The 15,907-nt window shown below is 39.5% G+C and overlaps 1 protein-coding gene across 1 annotated transcript in view; it reads left to right on the top strand.

Annotated features, from left to right (window-relative positions):
- Positions 1-2,778: 2,778 nt before the first annotated feature.
- LOC124131781 (galanin receptor 2a-like) overlaps positions 2,779-15,907 on the top strand; it is an 81,443-nt gene continuing 68,314 nt past the window's right edge. Inside the window, exon 1 of the mRNA XM_046495243.2 lies at positions 2,779-3,733. Within this exon, the coding sequence (XP_046351199.1) occupies positions 3,228-3,733 (506 nt within the window). The 5' untranslated portion in view covers positions 2,779-3,227. The remainder of the gene's footprint in view (positions 3,734-15,907) is intronic.

Here is a 15,907-nt window from a genome sequence, read left to right as displayed (position 1 = left end):
GTCAGTGTCAGTGTTTGCTGTTTTAATCCAATCGACCATCTCGTTAATGACGAGGAGAATCCATATTAGAGCCAAATTGTCGGCGCCACTGTCAACGGACACAACACACCGATAGAAGCGGAATGTGCTTACCTTGCTTCATACAATACAATATATTGTCTTCAGAAACAAGAACGTTATCTGACGGTAGACGTATTCAGTGACATCAAAACATAGCGCCAATCAAGGGCTGCCTCCTGTTTTAAGAATAAGCCTAGTGAAGCAAGTAAGTCATAAGTGAGAGCTTTCTCATCTGATTACTGGATCCTCGTTGATGAGCAGCCAGAAATAAAACATAATGCAGCATTGTCGAGCCAACGCCTAACCGTACACTGAATCCCACTGAATTACTGCATGTAATCGGATTAGAATGTTATTTGTTGGTGCAAAATGCTGTTTTGTTTGAGTGTTTAGTTAATCAGTTCTTTATTTGAGGAAGGATTCATCAATGCGTACATGGTCTGGTGTAGACAGAGAAGTTATAGAATCAGGCGTATCTTTTCGAGTAGCAAGGCCCTATATGTTCCCAACCTACAACCCTATACTTCACACCAACCCACCTCTAGCTCATACCTTATACTCCAGAATCACACACCTAACACACACCCTATACTCTAGAATCACACATCTCACACACACCCCATACTGCACACACACACATCACACACATACCCTTTACTCCACACACACACTCTATACTCCACACACACACACACACCCTATACTCCACACACACACATATCACACACACACTATACTCCACACCCACACATATCACACACACACTATACTCCATACCCATACATATCACACACACACTATACTTCACACCCACACATATCACACACATATCACGCACATATCACACACACCCTATACTCAACACCCACACCGGGAGGTCAGGGATAGAGTAGGTCCCCATTACCTTTCGTTTGTGTTCTTGCTGACAACCATTGGTTTCATTGGAACAGACTAGAATACTTACATGCCACCGTTTTATAACTATTATATTAACACACACATACACACACACACCTTATACTCTACACCCAAACACCTCACACCCTATACCCCCCCCCCCCCCCCCCCACACACACACACACACACGCACACTATACTCAACACCCACACATATCACACACACAGTATACTCCACACACACACAATCACATACACCCTATAATCCACACCCACACATATCGCGCACACACTATTCTCCACACACACATATCACACACCCTATACTTCACACCCACACATATCACACACACACACACTATACTCCACACACACACACACACACACACACACACGCACGCACACTATACTCCACACACACACATATCACACACACGCTATACTCCACACACACATATCACACACAAACTATACTACACACCTACACATATCACTCACACACTATACTCCACGCACACACTATACTACACACCCACACATATCACACCCGCACTATACTCCACACCCACACATATCACACACACACTATACTCCACGCACACACTATACTACACACCCACACATATCACACCCACACTATACTACACACACACACATATCACACCCACACTATACTACACACACACACATATCACACCCACACTATACTACACACCCACACATATCACACACACACTATACTTCACACCCACACATATCACACACACACTATACTGCACACACACACACCGGGAGGTCAGGGATAGAGTAGGTCCCCGTTACCTTTCGTTTGTGTTCTTGCTGACAACCATTGGAACAAACTAGAATACTTACATGCCCCCGTTTTATAACTATTATATCGCTGACTGCGTGAAGGCAGGGTGATTATACGCCAGAATTTGGACACTGGTTGAAGATCGGACACTTCAACAAGGAATGCTGTTCGAAATAAGTGCCTAAAAACACCTGGTGTTTCGTTGTTTCGGAGGGAATACCGACAATGTTTATCTTTTTTACATTCGGATGAACCTGTTCAATTGTATATCACCCTTTAACTATTTATATCTCAAGGATTTATATGAAATTTAAGATATGTTTTATATAACCTTAACGTGAACACTGCAGAATGCTATCGGATGCTTACACATTTCAAACGTACACCGATCTCATATCAGTGGTAGTGATGTAGAACGGTCTTATATCAGTGATAGTAAAGTACAGTGGTGTATATCAGCGACAGTAAAAGATGGGTTTCTCGGGTGGTCTGCAAGCGGCCCCAACACTTTGAAAGATCAACACTTATGTGCAGTGGCAGAACATTCTCATCACTCCCTGCATATGTTATCTCCATCTACCTACAGACTAAAAACGTTTATAAAGTAAGTCTTCAGGCGTGGCTCGTTGATTCCTTCAAGCGCAGTTAACTGCTTGAGTCGTGTGTATCATAGCACCGCTGAATAAACACTATAGACTATAAAGGGTTGTAACTGGTGCTTACAATACCCCACCAGGCGTGAGGCTCTGTTAAGGTGAAGAGACTGGTAGGCTTCGCAAATCACCCGCGTGTCCAGCTGATCGCTTTACGAGAGAGCGGTTGCTTCGATCGCTGCTGAGTCTCATCCCCACAACACGAACGCGGTTTACAGTGCCAGCCGATGTCAGAATCCCGAGTAATTAGACACCAAGGGTCGACCAATCAGAAGACGTGTTGTTAGCGTGATTGACAAGTGACGATTCTTACCTCGTGTATTTTCCTCGCAACAAGCATAGGATAGCGTTGGTTCGATACGACTTGATTCACATCTGATTCTGTTGTAGGTTCACCTGCGACGTTTCAAAGGCAGTACATGGACTTTCTTTAGACAACTTTAAAGGAAGGTCAACCAGAGTGTCGTCTACATAGACATGGGATACCAAAAGAACAGTTCAATGGACCAGCCTATCGCATCATGATAATACCTCATGTGGAAGAGCCAGAGAAGAACCAGTGATATATAATTCTCATCGGATTACAGATAGGAGTAGCTCTTTATCAGTCACCTGATGCCTGGTAATATATCTTGTGGCTCGTAAATATTTGTGGAGAAGCTATTGTATACATTTATGAGATACTCTTTCTGAAATGTAAATGGAGTTCAGCTTTGTTTCAATAGTTTGTAAAGGTTACTTGTGAATAATTGATCCGTGAATATATTTTCTGGGATATTTAGAAGAAACTGCAGAAGTATAAGATGGCAGGAATTACCTTGAATCCTCCTTTGCCAAGCCACCCTGGCGACATGAATCTAACTTACTTTCTGTCCCCTGGAACGGAAGGAGAGTTGGGGCACAACATGTCTCGTGACTCTGAAACAAATCCTCAATCGGACTACATTGATCAGTGCACAGCTAAGGTTCTTCCTCACCTTGACCTTACACAAATAACGTCAGTGGCGTTAACTATAGTAGTGATATACAGTTTGATCATTTTCCTGGCCGTCACCGGCAACGTCTTAGTAATATGGACAGTGATACGTAACAAATACATGCATACTGTGACCAACTACTACATCGTTAACCTTGCGATATCGGATTTGTTGGTGTCGTCCATTGTCATGCCGTTGAAGTTGATGGAGTACACGGCCCCGTGTGAGTGGCACGTCTTCTCCAGCGACACCCTGTGTTCAGTACTTTCGTATCTTCTCCCTATCTTCGTGTTCACCAGCGTCCTCACCCTTGTTGCCATCTCGTTGGAAAGGTAAGACAGAATATATCATACATTTTTTAAGGTATAACAATGTCTTTAAAATGAATTTGCTGTTCACACCAATCATCCTAATATACAACAAAAACATTTAATATTCCAGTTATATATTTAGGAAACTTGACAATAAATATTGTCATCACAAATATGGATGATTCAGCAAAACAAATCCTTTCTTTTGCATTTCCCCTTTTCATTCATGAAGATCTGCTTGAGAGATAATCGTGTCGGTTAATCAATGATAGTCCACTCAATGTATCAAAAATCAATAAAGACGCAAGTGATTAAGCAGCAACACACGTAAGGAAGCATTGTACATTGCCATGAAAGCAAAGGAATAATTATTTGTAACAAATCTCTCATTAATGTTCTCACGAGACTGCAACGAAGACGCTTACATGAATATATTCAACGAACATCACCGCGCTTTTTGCGTACATGATACGATTTAATATTGACAAGCTCGTGCGTTATTTGCTCTCATATTAATTTGAAATTCGTAACACGGTCGTGGTAAAGTAAACAGGAGCTGATATGCATTTTAGAATGTCAACACATTAAAATATATTCCTCTAACGAAATGTTTGATGAAGCAATTAAACAGCATTTAGTAAATAGTTTTTCACAGATAACAACTGAAAAGAAATAAATGATCAAATTGATTTCTAAGCTTTATGGTTTTTAATGCATGCAATAAGTATTGTTTGAACATTATCAAAATATACATGCATTTCTCTGTATTCGTATTTTCTATGTAAACAAACAAGGTGTGTCTTTTTTCTTGTTTCTTGAAGAGATTCAAACCTCATCCATTAGGTGTACTAAGGATTATTGTAATGAAGGCTATGTTGAGGATGAGTTTCATGTACTTCTCATTTGTAAATATTATCAGTTTCTTAGAAATAGATACCTCCCTATGATTTCAACTATGTACAAAGATGAACAACTAATGAGAAATTTGTTGAACTCCCGCAATGCTAATACAATATCATCTCTGTCAATATTCCTGAAGAAGATTTTTGAAATTAGACGTTAATATTATATGTGAACTTATTATTACCTACACGTGACTGTACAATGTTGATACAAAAATACTAAAATATTGAATAAACTTCTGTCTGTCTGTCTGACTAAGGAATGGTGTTGATACGGAAAGTAGTAAAGAAATCGTAATTTAATGTTACAACATGCATCTCATAGAAACTCTTCAGTGTTTGTAGTGTTACTGGAAAGGAACAAACTACAGCACATGTTGTGACATCCTTTAACGTTCCCCTTGGGTTTGCCTTCACACACGTTATGCAAAAGGATTCAAGAAGTACAGTACAAGACATATTTAGTGACATAACTTTCTTATTATCAGGCTATTAGCATTTTTCAGTTCACTTATTTAGATGTGTTTTTTTCTCTCATTACACTCTCAGCCACTCCTTCACGTCTACTCGGTGCCTACTCCGTGATGGTGGGAATTATCTATCTCGCTCTTTTCCTGCAATTACCAAAGTGTTACGGTGAAGTTAGCAGTCGTAACTGTTGATGTCAGAACAATTTCGTAAGGAGTCGTAAAGGGACCATTAACAATGCACGGTTCTTGAAAATGAAGACATATGCGTTTTTGATAGCTGCTTCTGGGGGTTATTTGTTTATCAAAATGTTTTGACTTTGTTATCGTTGAGGTTGTAAGCAGATGGTTGTGTCGTTTGCATATCCTTTAAGACATATCCTTAACCTGCGGTAAATACATGTGAGTGGCTGTCTATATTTTTTCATATCTAAACCATTGTGTATTACCTTTTTTTAGAAGAGCACCATGTGATCAGTAGATACCATCCTTGTTATATAACAGTTTTATAACATTTATTAGGTTATATAATACAACGGATAGAACGGGTAGCGTGTTCTGGCAACCGTTGGTGTTATATCCAGTGTGGCATCAGAAACAGTGGCGATTTAAGGGTGACACGCTTGTTTTGGCTATGACGATCTCTTTTATCACAGACCAAGTTGCTTTGTATTATAAACGAATACTATATGGTGTAGTTTCACAATGATGTCATTCAAAAGTTACAATCCGGGAATGTCACTAATTCCGAAGTGTTCGGAAGAGACATTACAAAGGTCGCTACATTTTCTCTAGGGATTTCAGTTTAAATAATTCTTATGTGATAACTGACTCCGTGGTTGTAATGTGCTTCAGTTAAGTGGTTCAAGTATTATTGTTGGGGTACATAGAGCCAACACCTATGCAATAAACCAGAATCATGCTAAATGCAATGAACCAGAAGTTCATCCATGAAGTTATATATTTTCTTTTAAACATATATACAGATAAAAACCGATTGTCGCTGATCCCTTAATTCGCCATTCAACCTACTGAATACTGTAAACTACGTGTATAACGACCACGCTTATAACGAACTCATTATATAACGAACTGTTTTTGGTCCAGTGTATTTGCTGTATACATGCTTATAACGAACTACGGTTATAATGTAAAATCATTAGTGGCCTCTTTGAGTTCGTTATAACCGTTGTTTACTGAAGTAGAAAATTTATCTAATAAATGAGTCTGGTTTTAATTCTTCAGGACATGGTTTTGTCGCTTTTAAGTAGTGAAATGTAGACATCAAAGGCTTGAACTGCTGAAATTTGCTCTACTTGAGCTCTAATGTTGAGCATTGGTGTCATACCTTTTATCTTGTGGAGAGTGTTTTGTCACTCTGAATCTGTATGCAGTGATCCAAGTATTGAATAGAGGGTGATTTCACTTATCTCTTTTATTTCTAGTTCAGGTCAGTGGAAGGGAGTTGCCTGTGTGACCATTATTGAAGGATATCAGATACCTGAAGTTTAAGTTAAACGTCTTGGCCAAATTACGTTGTTTTGATCTTGCAAGTCCGAGCAGAAATTTCGATTCATATGCATAAAGAAACAGATCATCAAGGAGGGTAGCACAACAGAAGCCCATGTAGAAGCCTACGCCTTGCCTTAATGTCTTACCCCAAAATGTTATCAATTGGGAAATCAAGCATTTCACATATTGTTTTCTCAGTAAACTTCAGACGAAATCTGCTTTCTTATATGATAATTTGTTAGTATATATATTTTCACCACGATTAGCAACAAGAAATGGATGAAATTAAATGACACTGATATGATAATGACTGATATGATGACCTTCCTCCGAAAGGTTCTGGGTGGGTTCGACTAGGCAGCGCTTCCTTTGAGAAGTCCCATTCGCTGCCTAGGTTGCGTGTAGAGGGCGCAAGGGCTGAGCTGATGATGAGCCTAACCAGCCTGACTGTGCAGGATCACCCAAACCCTCTTTGCTGCTTTTGTCTATGTTAATGTGTACATAAGAAGAAGAACAACAACAAGAACAACAACGATGACAGAAATATGATGAAAAAAACAATACATTAGAGGAGATGGCGTCAATAAACAACAGCGATCCCACCTAAACAGTAGCTGAAGAAATCTAAACGAGAACATGTCATGATCCTTACTGGCTGATGGTATGTGTTATTTGTTTCCTGGTACAGTGACCTTTATGAAAGATAAACCATGCTTTCATTTCCGCTGACACATTCTCTGGCACTAAGTCGAGATTGAGTTGTCATCCTGTGAAGTAAACCCACCTTGCTTTCCACTGATTTAATTCCTCCAGTGCTTCTGAACTTCTGCAATCCATCCAACCCCTTCCGTTGATATAAACAGATTAATCAACAGACAAGAAATGCATCGGAGTATGTAACAATCGCTGTAATATTCAAACATAAGATTCTACATTCTACATGTAACAAAATGCAAGGAGGGTACAGGCTATATTGCTACATGACATTAAATACGGTGTCGTTGCGATAGTATTACACAGCCTAATCTACGGATTTGATGCAATCAAAACGGATTTATTTCTTCAATCACTGCTCTTATGAGATGTGTGGATATTTCACAGAGGATGTCACCACAATAGACAATTTACCATATTGATGTGAGCTTTCAGTGCCATCTGGATGGAGGTATAATTTTCACCGTAGCTTTTTGTTCCAATAATCTGTCAATACCGTGTTTATTATAATTGTATCTAAAAGCATTGTTCATTTTTATCGTATTCTCGAGAAGATAACATCAGGTTGCACATGTAGTAATGGAAGTTTCCCTGACACAACTCATCTAACTTCCTTGTCGAGGCAACAGATAGATGTGCTTAGGCGCATTAGCGCACATCAGCTGACCTCAGATGTGCTAGTAAAACAAATCATGAAAGAGTTTGCGTTTAATTTATTTTAATTAAAATTTTAAGTGAGTTTCTTTGAAGTTTTCTTCACGGCTTGATTAAATATTTTCCGCTCCTCTGTGTAAGTGAATGGACGGATAAACAAATAATATCGAGGTGGAAATGTCTGTCCTAAGACCAGTAATTCTCTCTTCAATGCACTCTCTTTCTTATTCTTAAGATCTTTTTCTTCCTGCTGACACAACATAATTGGATATCACCCGCCATATCAATCAATGTTTATAGTGCATGATACATATACATGTTTATGAGTCTTATCGCTACGTAATGAGTATTTTCTGTGCATCATTGCATAATAAATAAACACTGACACTTTCTGTAAATGTAGCGTTCTACATTGTTCAGTAAAAGCGACATAAAATCTTAAGAAATATCTACAAAAAGCTGAGTCCATTGTACGATTCCGACTATATCATAAGCATGTGTTCACGAATCACTATCAAATAGTGATGATACCATTTGTTCGCGAACAAAGACCTTAATTCAAATGTATTTAGATGATTGTACATAATAATATCTCTGTACATATTCCTTTTCCCTGCGTCGACTGGACACTTGAGAAGACAAATTGATGAATGGTACCCGCCTTATTTTTCATTTAGGTCGCACACCTCACAGATTTTTTCTTTTCTTCGGACACCGGTATATCTACCAGATTCAATGAATACATGTCTCGAAATCTTGATAATACAATTTGAGTTTCTTTTACATTTATCCGACATAGGTTATGTTCTTTATATTGAGAGATTTTCAACATTTTGTAAGGGATACATTTGTACATAAAGACAGAGATCGCTACCACGTTTGCACATATATTTCTTCCAATCTTGTGTAAAAGACAAGAATGCGATTCCACATAACCCTTTGCCACTACAAAACAACATTAAAAAAAAAAATAACAATCACCCCTTACCTACTGTTTCAATCAGATCTGATATCACCTGCCTCCTACCTACTGTCTCATTAAAAGTTGATAGCACTTGCCTCCTAATTGCTGACTCAATACGAACTGATATCACCTGCCTCCTTACTTCTGACTTAACACAAGCTGATAGCACCTGCCTCCTACCTACTGACTCAATACAAGCTGATATCACCTGCCTATAACCTACTGACTCAATACAAGTTGATATCACCTGCCTCCTACCTTCTGACTTAACACAAGCTGATATCACCTGCCTCCTACCTACTGACTCAATACAAGCTCATATCACCTGCCTATAACCTACTGACTCAATACAAGTTGATATCACCTGCCTCCTACCTACTGACTTAACACAAGCCGATATCACCTGCCTCATACCTACTGTCTCAATACGATCCGTTTCAAATGTCTCTACTACCTTTAAAAAGCTTCTTGGCATTTAAAGTAAAGACGATCAAAGTTAAGATTGTTATTAGGTGTGTTTTCCCAATGTTTTAACATGATCAAATGGCTTTATAGTGCGCAGACGACGATTTCCCCGCACACAGCATGTATTCAGACGGGCCCGTATTGAAACCAACAGCCGCACCTTAATGTCAGAGACGTAAAGCAACCCATGGGTGTGTCTGAAAATATAAATAAATTACAGGAATACAGAAAAACAAGAAACGTCTTGTACTGATCAAATAAACATGAACCATCCAGTGTCATTTCCATTCCTAGACAATGAACACATATAGTTGGGCTAGGCCTCAGTAGCTTTCAGTCTGCTTGACAGTTTACAGAGATCGTTTATAATCTGATCTGCTGTATCAGCCACATAGACCAACATTTAGTCCCAGCAATATTGTTGTCTTATTTTATTATATATATATATCGACAAAATTGGAGCCCAGATCAATGCTTAACTTCAGGATCTTGACTTTCCAAAGCATTCTAGACTTGAGTTTTCTATTCATTTATTAAATATATTGTTTTGGGTCAGCACCACATCGGTACTCTTAATCCAAATCCCATCCCGAGAAACAGAGAGAATGTCCTCAGAACCCGTGCTGGTTCTCAGAAAATTAAAATGAGCATCGTATGTTCATAATTGCTTAAGTGAGTGAGTGTGTGAGTGAGTATGGTTTTACGCCGCTTTTAGTAATATTCCAGCAATATCTAATCAATTGTGAAACGATCATGCCTCAAACAAGTCGCCGAGCCTGACCACTCGATCCCGTTGGTCGCCTCTGACGGCAAGCATTGGCACAAGAAAAGGAACTTTGATTGTGTCATGATGACATCCTTCCTCAGACGGTGCCATAGGCGACGACGTGCCAATGGACGATAATGACTCACAGGTCTACCATAGTCAAGAACAATCTGCAGAGGGAAAATTACAGCTGATGGGTTGGAGAGCGCATATGCCATACTTCAATCCTACAGAAGAACATACTTGCAGTAGCGCGTTATCACAGAGACAGTAGCGAGCACGAAGTTAGGGAAGTTGAAAATAAAATAAAGCAAGAATGTATCTCACAGTCGAAGAAACCACACCTACAACCACACAGTGCAACTGGAATAGGATGAAACAAACTAAGAGTTTACTGGAACTTCAAAAACATAGTGTTGAGCGCAGTCACAGCATCCATACCAAGATTGCAAAGCAGTGCTCTATTTAGAAGAGTAGCACCCCTTAGAGTTTAAACTGGCCGGTATAACAACTGTTTTAAGTGCAATACATGTCATCTGAAAACGTAGAAAATCCCCCATTTAGAATACTAAATGTTATTTTATGTATGTATGAGTGTGTTGATACAGTTGAAATGTTTTATTGGAATATATGCATTTAATACATGTACATATGTTATAGTCTCTCATACCCCAGTAAAGACTGGCTCATTTCATTTTTGACCCCTGAGAATAGAATAGGTAGAATAGGTCTCCAGCATCCCATGCTTGCCGTAAATGGCGACTATGCTTGTTGTAAAAGGCGACTAACGGGATGGGGTGGTCAGGCTCGCAGACTTGGTTGATGCATGTCACTGTATCCCAATTGCGTAGATCGATGCTCATAAAATCAATTACTGGATTGTCTGGTCCAGACTCGATTATATACATACCGCCGTCAAATAGCTGGAATATTGCTGAGTGCGGCGTTAAACAACAGCAATATTTCTGTTTTATACCTCTTGAATTATTAAGATGAGGCTAAAACACACAATGTCTGTCTGTCTGCTTGCATGGTATTGTTCCCAGACCGCCTATTCCAGCTTCTTTAGAGGACCCCGAGATTTGATTTCCTCAATCAGAGTCAGATGGTACGCTTTCCGCAGTGTTGTTAAAGTATTATTCACCCGATGTTGAGTTTTATTGTGTTTGAGGGGACTTTCTTCAGATTGAGTTTGTCCGCAAACCCGTTATGATGGAAAACATGTCCACTAATGTTGAGAGAGTGAGTTGGTATTTTAATTATATCACGGCGTGTCAGCTTAATGTAGGAGGAAAGCTCGAAACGATGCAGATCTCAGACGCTTACCACTTCGGTGAAACCCACGAGCACGGGTATGGAGCTGACAAACCTAGAAACATATTCATTGCGAACCGGGATTCGAACACAAGATCACAGGTTTTTAGCGTGCCCAGTGGACGCAACTCTACACAACACATTGCGGCGCCTTAGACGTCCGTGCCACCCGTGCCCCCTTCCCGTAATAATCATTTCTGTCTCTTGTGATGGTTTCAGGGTATTGTTACCTCAAACATCAGCGCAGTGGGGTAGCCTAGTGGTTAAAGCGTTTGCTCGTAACGCCGAAGACTCGGGTTCGATTGCCCAAATGGGTACAATGTGTGAATCCTATTTGTGGTGTCCCCCGCCGGGATATTGCTTGAGTATCGTTAAAAGAGGCGTAAAACCATATTTACTCAATAAAACATTCATTGGGCTAACCATTTTGACTATTCCAATAGCCCTTAACCTTTGGTTGAGCTTAACCTCAGCGAGCAGGGCGTGATTGGTCGGGGTTAGATTGCAAACATATGTAAGACTCCGGTTTGCTTCCTGTTCGTTTTGGGGGATCTAAAACAGCGGGCAAGACGACAAATCTCACACTCTTATTTTCAAAATTGATTATCTCCAATTAGAAAACAGTATGCTGTAACGCTGTAACTCGTTCTGACAGGCGAATGTCCAAAGGTGTCGATAATGGTTGTTAAGACAAACTTAACTTTGTTTTCCGCGAGCTGTGCATGTAACATCGGTCACGTTTGTCACGTCTGTTTGTTTATTGAACAAGGCCACCAGCGGGCGGTGTGATCGTGAGAGTACTGGAGCGGGCTGAACAATGTTTAAAGCGGGATGACACTTGAATCATGATATGTCAAACAATTACATTCTTACCAGAAATGTATTATTTCTACTTATATGTGACAAGGAAATGCCGTCAGGCCTCTGTGTTGGTGTTTGGTGTGTGTGTGTGTGTGGGGGGGGGGGGGGGGGGGACCGTGGTCCTTGGTGCAGTTTGGGGCGGGTGGGGATGGCGCCGTGTGGATTCTTCGGTGCTCGGGGGATTGGTTTTTTTTGCGATCTCTGAGGGGATCCCGGTTCAATTGTGGCGAGGCATTTGTTTTTTTCGACTTTGTATACCACTGTCCGATGCGCAAACTCTTGGAAGAACCTTCTTTCATTGGTCCGAGGGCGTGGTATCCGTGAGAGTGGTTGCCTCTCTGTCGTCTTGGGTACGGCGCGGTTTGTCGGGGATGGAGGCCAATTTCCTATTTAGATCTATGCTCAAAGATTCAGAGTGAGACACAAAATACAAAACTAATTGAACGTGTAGTAGAAATATTAGGCAACGAACTTCACGAAAAGGGCCATGATCACTCCTTGTGACCTCCATAATTTTCTCTGCTAATATATAAGTATGCCCATGAGGGTACGGGTGGCCCGGTCGTCTGAAGCTGCCCAATTCGCCGTGGAGAGTACCGCCCCTTAGGCGAGCCAGATGCGATGTTCGTTGGTTTCACCTCAGTGGTAAACGTCTAAGACCTACATCACTTCGGGATTTCTTCCCACATCACTCCGTGATATAACTGAAAAACTGTTCAGAGCTGTGTTAAACTAAACTCACTCACTCACTCACTCACACACTATATATATATATATATATATATATATATATATATATATATATATATACAGACCTTACAAACCATCTGTTTTAAACTGCTGTACATAGCTGATGTGGAAATTTCATTTGAGAATCAGAATTCGTATTTGAAATTTGGAATTTCTTCAAATTTGTTTTGTTTTTGTTATATAGTTCAGAATTTTCAGAAAGCATAGAGGTTTTGAATTATGTGCTTAGACACCACAATGTGTTAAATAAGCACATGATAGCTATTTTTTTTACACGTTATCATTCCCTCAGAAGCTTACAACAAAAACGGAAAGATATTATCTGTGAAAATGCGTGACAGAAATATATACAAAAAGTACTATTTCCCCTTTCCCAAACCCAATTCAGAATATCAATGGTCAATAGTTTAAGTCAGGGTTTATAGGTGCAAACAGGTCCCCCAAGTTTGAGATTTAGGAATGACAGTTTACATTTGAAGTACGATTGCTGTTGAAGTTTTTGTTGGTTTCTTTTGCAATATTCCAGGTGTATGACGGCGGTCTATTAATAATCGAGTCTGGACCAGACATTCCAGTGATTGATATCATGAGCATCAATCCGCGCTATTGGGATACGGTGAATGCATCAACCAAGTCAGCAAGTCTGACCACCCGATCCCGTTAGTCGCCTCTTACGACAAGCATAGACGCCATTTATGGCAAGCATGGGTCGCTGAAGACCTATTCTACTCCGGATCTTCATGAATTCACAAAAAATGAATATCACTTTCTATTGATATGTACTGCCTATGAACATTTACGTCAAATCTATATTCCAGATAAATACTATATATCCATCACACGAATACATAAAATACCGTTACTAATCCCTAGGTCATAATACATATGGCAATTATTGTTTTTTTATGTCAATAGTGTGAGATAACGCAGCCAGTTGGCTGCAAATCTTATAAGGTTCTAACATTGACCGTTGGCCTGCATTGCATGAAAAAAAAGGACATCGGTGTTGGTGATATTCGAAAACCGATTTTGCAGATGCCAAAAACGACAGTTTGACACCAAACGAAATGGTACTTCCTTCCGATTTTACGAAAGGTTGTTTATTACTAACATTTAACATGAATGCGTATTGCCTCACAAGAAAAAAACACGTCATTATTTCGTTGTTTGGCGTCTTGTAAGACGTCATCAGTGGAATGTAGCTTCATGAAGGAAATTCAGAAATGTACATTTTTTTCGTTTTAATGTCAACGTAGCACAACAAAATATCTATATCTTACATGGATGTGTTCTTACAACTACAGTTGTGTTTTGCTTTCTGTAAATTCAGGATTTTAAAGATCAAATAATATAATGATACCTTTCTTCAAAAATAGTGACATCAGGAAAATATACATTAAATGCCATCTCCAAAGCATTATTATCTGCAAAACATATTTTGCATTAATTTCATAAAGGTACAACGTTACAGTTGTCAGGGTAATTTGATAACACTCCTCATTCAAGCCTAATACAGAACTAAAAGTAGCAATAGAAAATAAAAGCTAGGGATCATGTTTCAAAAGGTAACAATCGGATACAACGCTTCAGAGATTATCAACAGTCGGTTCTTTTGGGTGCAAATTGGTCAGAAGAATAATTAGATACGTGGCCATCAATCAGTGATGTCAGACATCGTTTTTATACAAGACTGTAATATAAACAAAGTAGAAGAACAGACTTGAATGAGGGACGTTCACTTTAGGGGCACTGTGTTCATGTATTTGGGTCGACTAAATGAGCAGTCGCGTCATGTGACACTTCGTCTGATTGAACAAATGGCCGATCTGATAGATGAACAAATGGCAGGTTATTGCCCCAGGCTATTTCGTTAGAACATTTCAGGATGCTAAACCTCGTTCTGGTCACATGAAGATAACTCATTCTATACTAGGTTGACGTTTGTTGTAATTACATATATTTTCTGAGAGTGAGTGAGTATGGTTTTACGCCGCTTTTTGCAATATTCCAGCAATATCACGGCGGGGGACACCAGACATAGGCTTCACACATTGTACCCATGTCGGGATTCGAACCCGGGTCTTCGGCGTGACAAGCGAACGCTTTAACCGCTAGGCTACCCGATCGCCCCCTATTTCTGAGACATCATGGAATATACTCACCACGAAGAGTTAGGCCATATTTTTTATATTAAGGCACGGGAACATACTTATTCATGTTAACCTATTGCATTCTTACTTTTATATATCATATTATATATATACAACTTCCATATACAACAGAGGTGATGATGTAGCCTGGTGGTATTGCGTTCACTCGTCACGCCAAGGTCCGGGTTCTATTCCGCATATGTACCATGTGATGTATGGTGTCCCCCACGCGATATTGCAAACAGCTGCGTTAAACCCAACTCACTCACTCACTCACTCACTCACTCGTACATATATATCATCTAAAGAACTTTGGATCTGTACTCAACACAATGTTATGATGCAATTAATTGTGCAGCATTCATACTGATCATTTAGTACGATTCTTAGGGACAAATGTGAGGTTTATAATTTTCATGGAAAACAATTGTGAAATAAGGTACAAAATGTAACAAAAGAAATTTGGTTACGGGAATATTGTGAAGATTGTCATAATTTGTAACGATGTATCTTGAAATATATATATATATATATCTGTTGAAGCAACAACCATGAACTGTCCAAACATACATATATAGATATTGTCCAATATCTATTTCTACATGTTCTGCTCAAGAAGACATACTTCATTCTCTACATGAATCTTCTTTTTATCGATTAACCGAAAAAGCATCAC

This window comes from Haliotis rufescens, unplaced genomic scaffold (genome assembly GCF_023055435.1).
Source record: "Haliotis rufescens isolate VD_foot unplaced genomic scaffold, xgHalRufe1.0.p SCAF_3, whole genome shotgun sequence".
Taxonomy (NCBI): Eukaryota; Metazoa; Mollusca; class Gastropoda; order Lepetellida; family Haliotidae; genus Haliotis; species Haliotis rufescens.
Note: the sequence above shows the minus strand (reverse complement) of the source record. Positions and strands in the feature narration are given on the sequence as shown.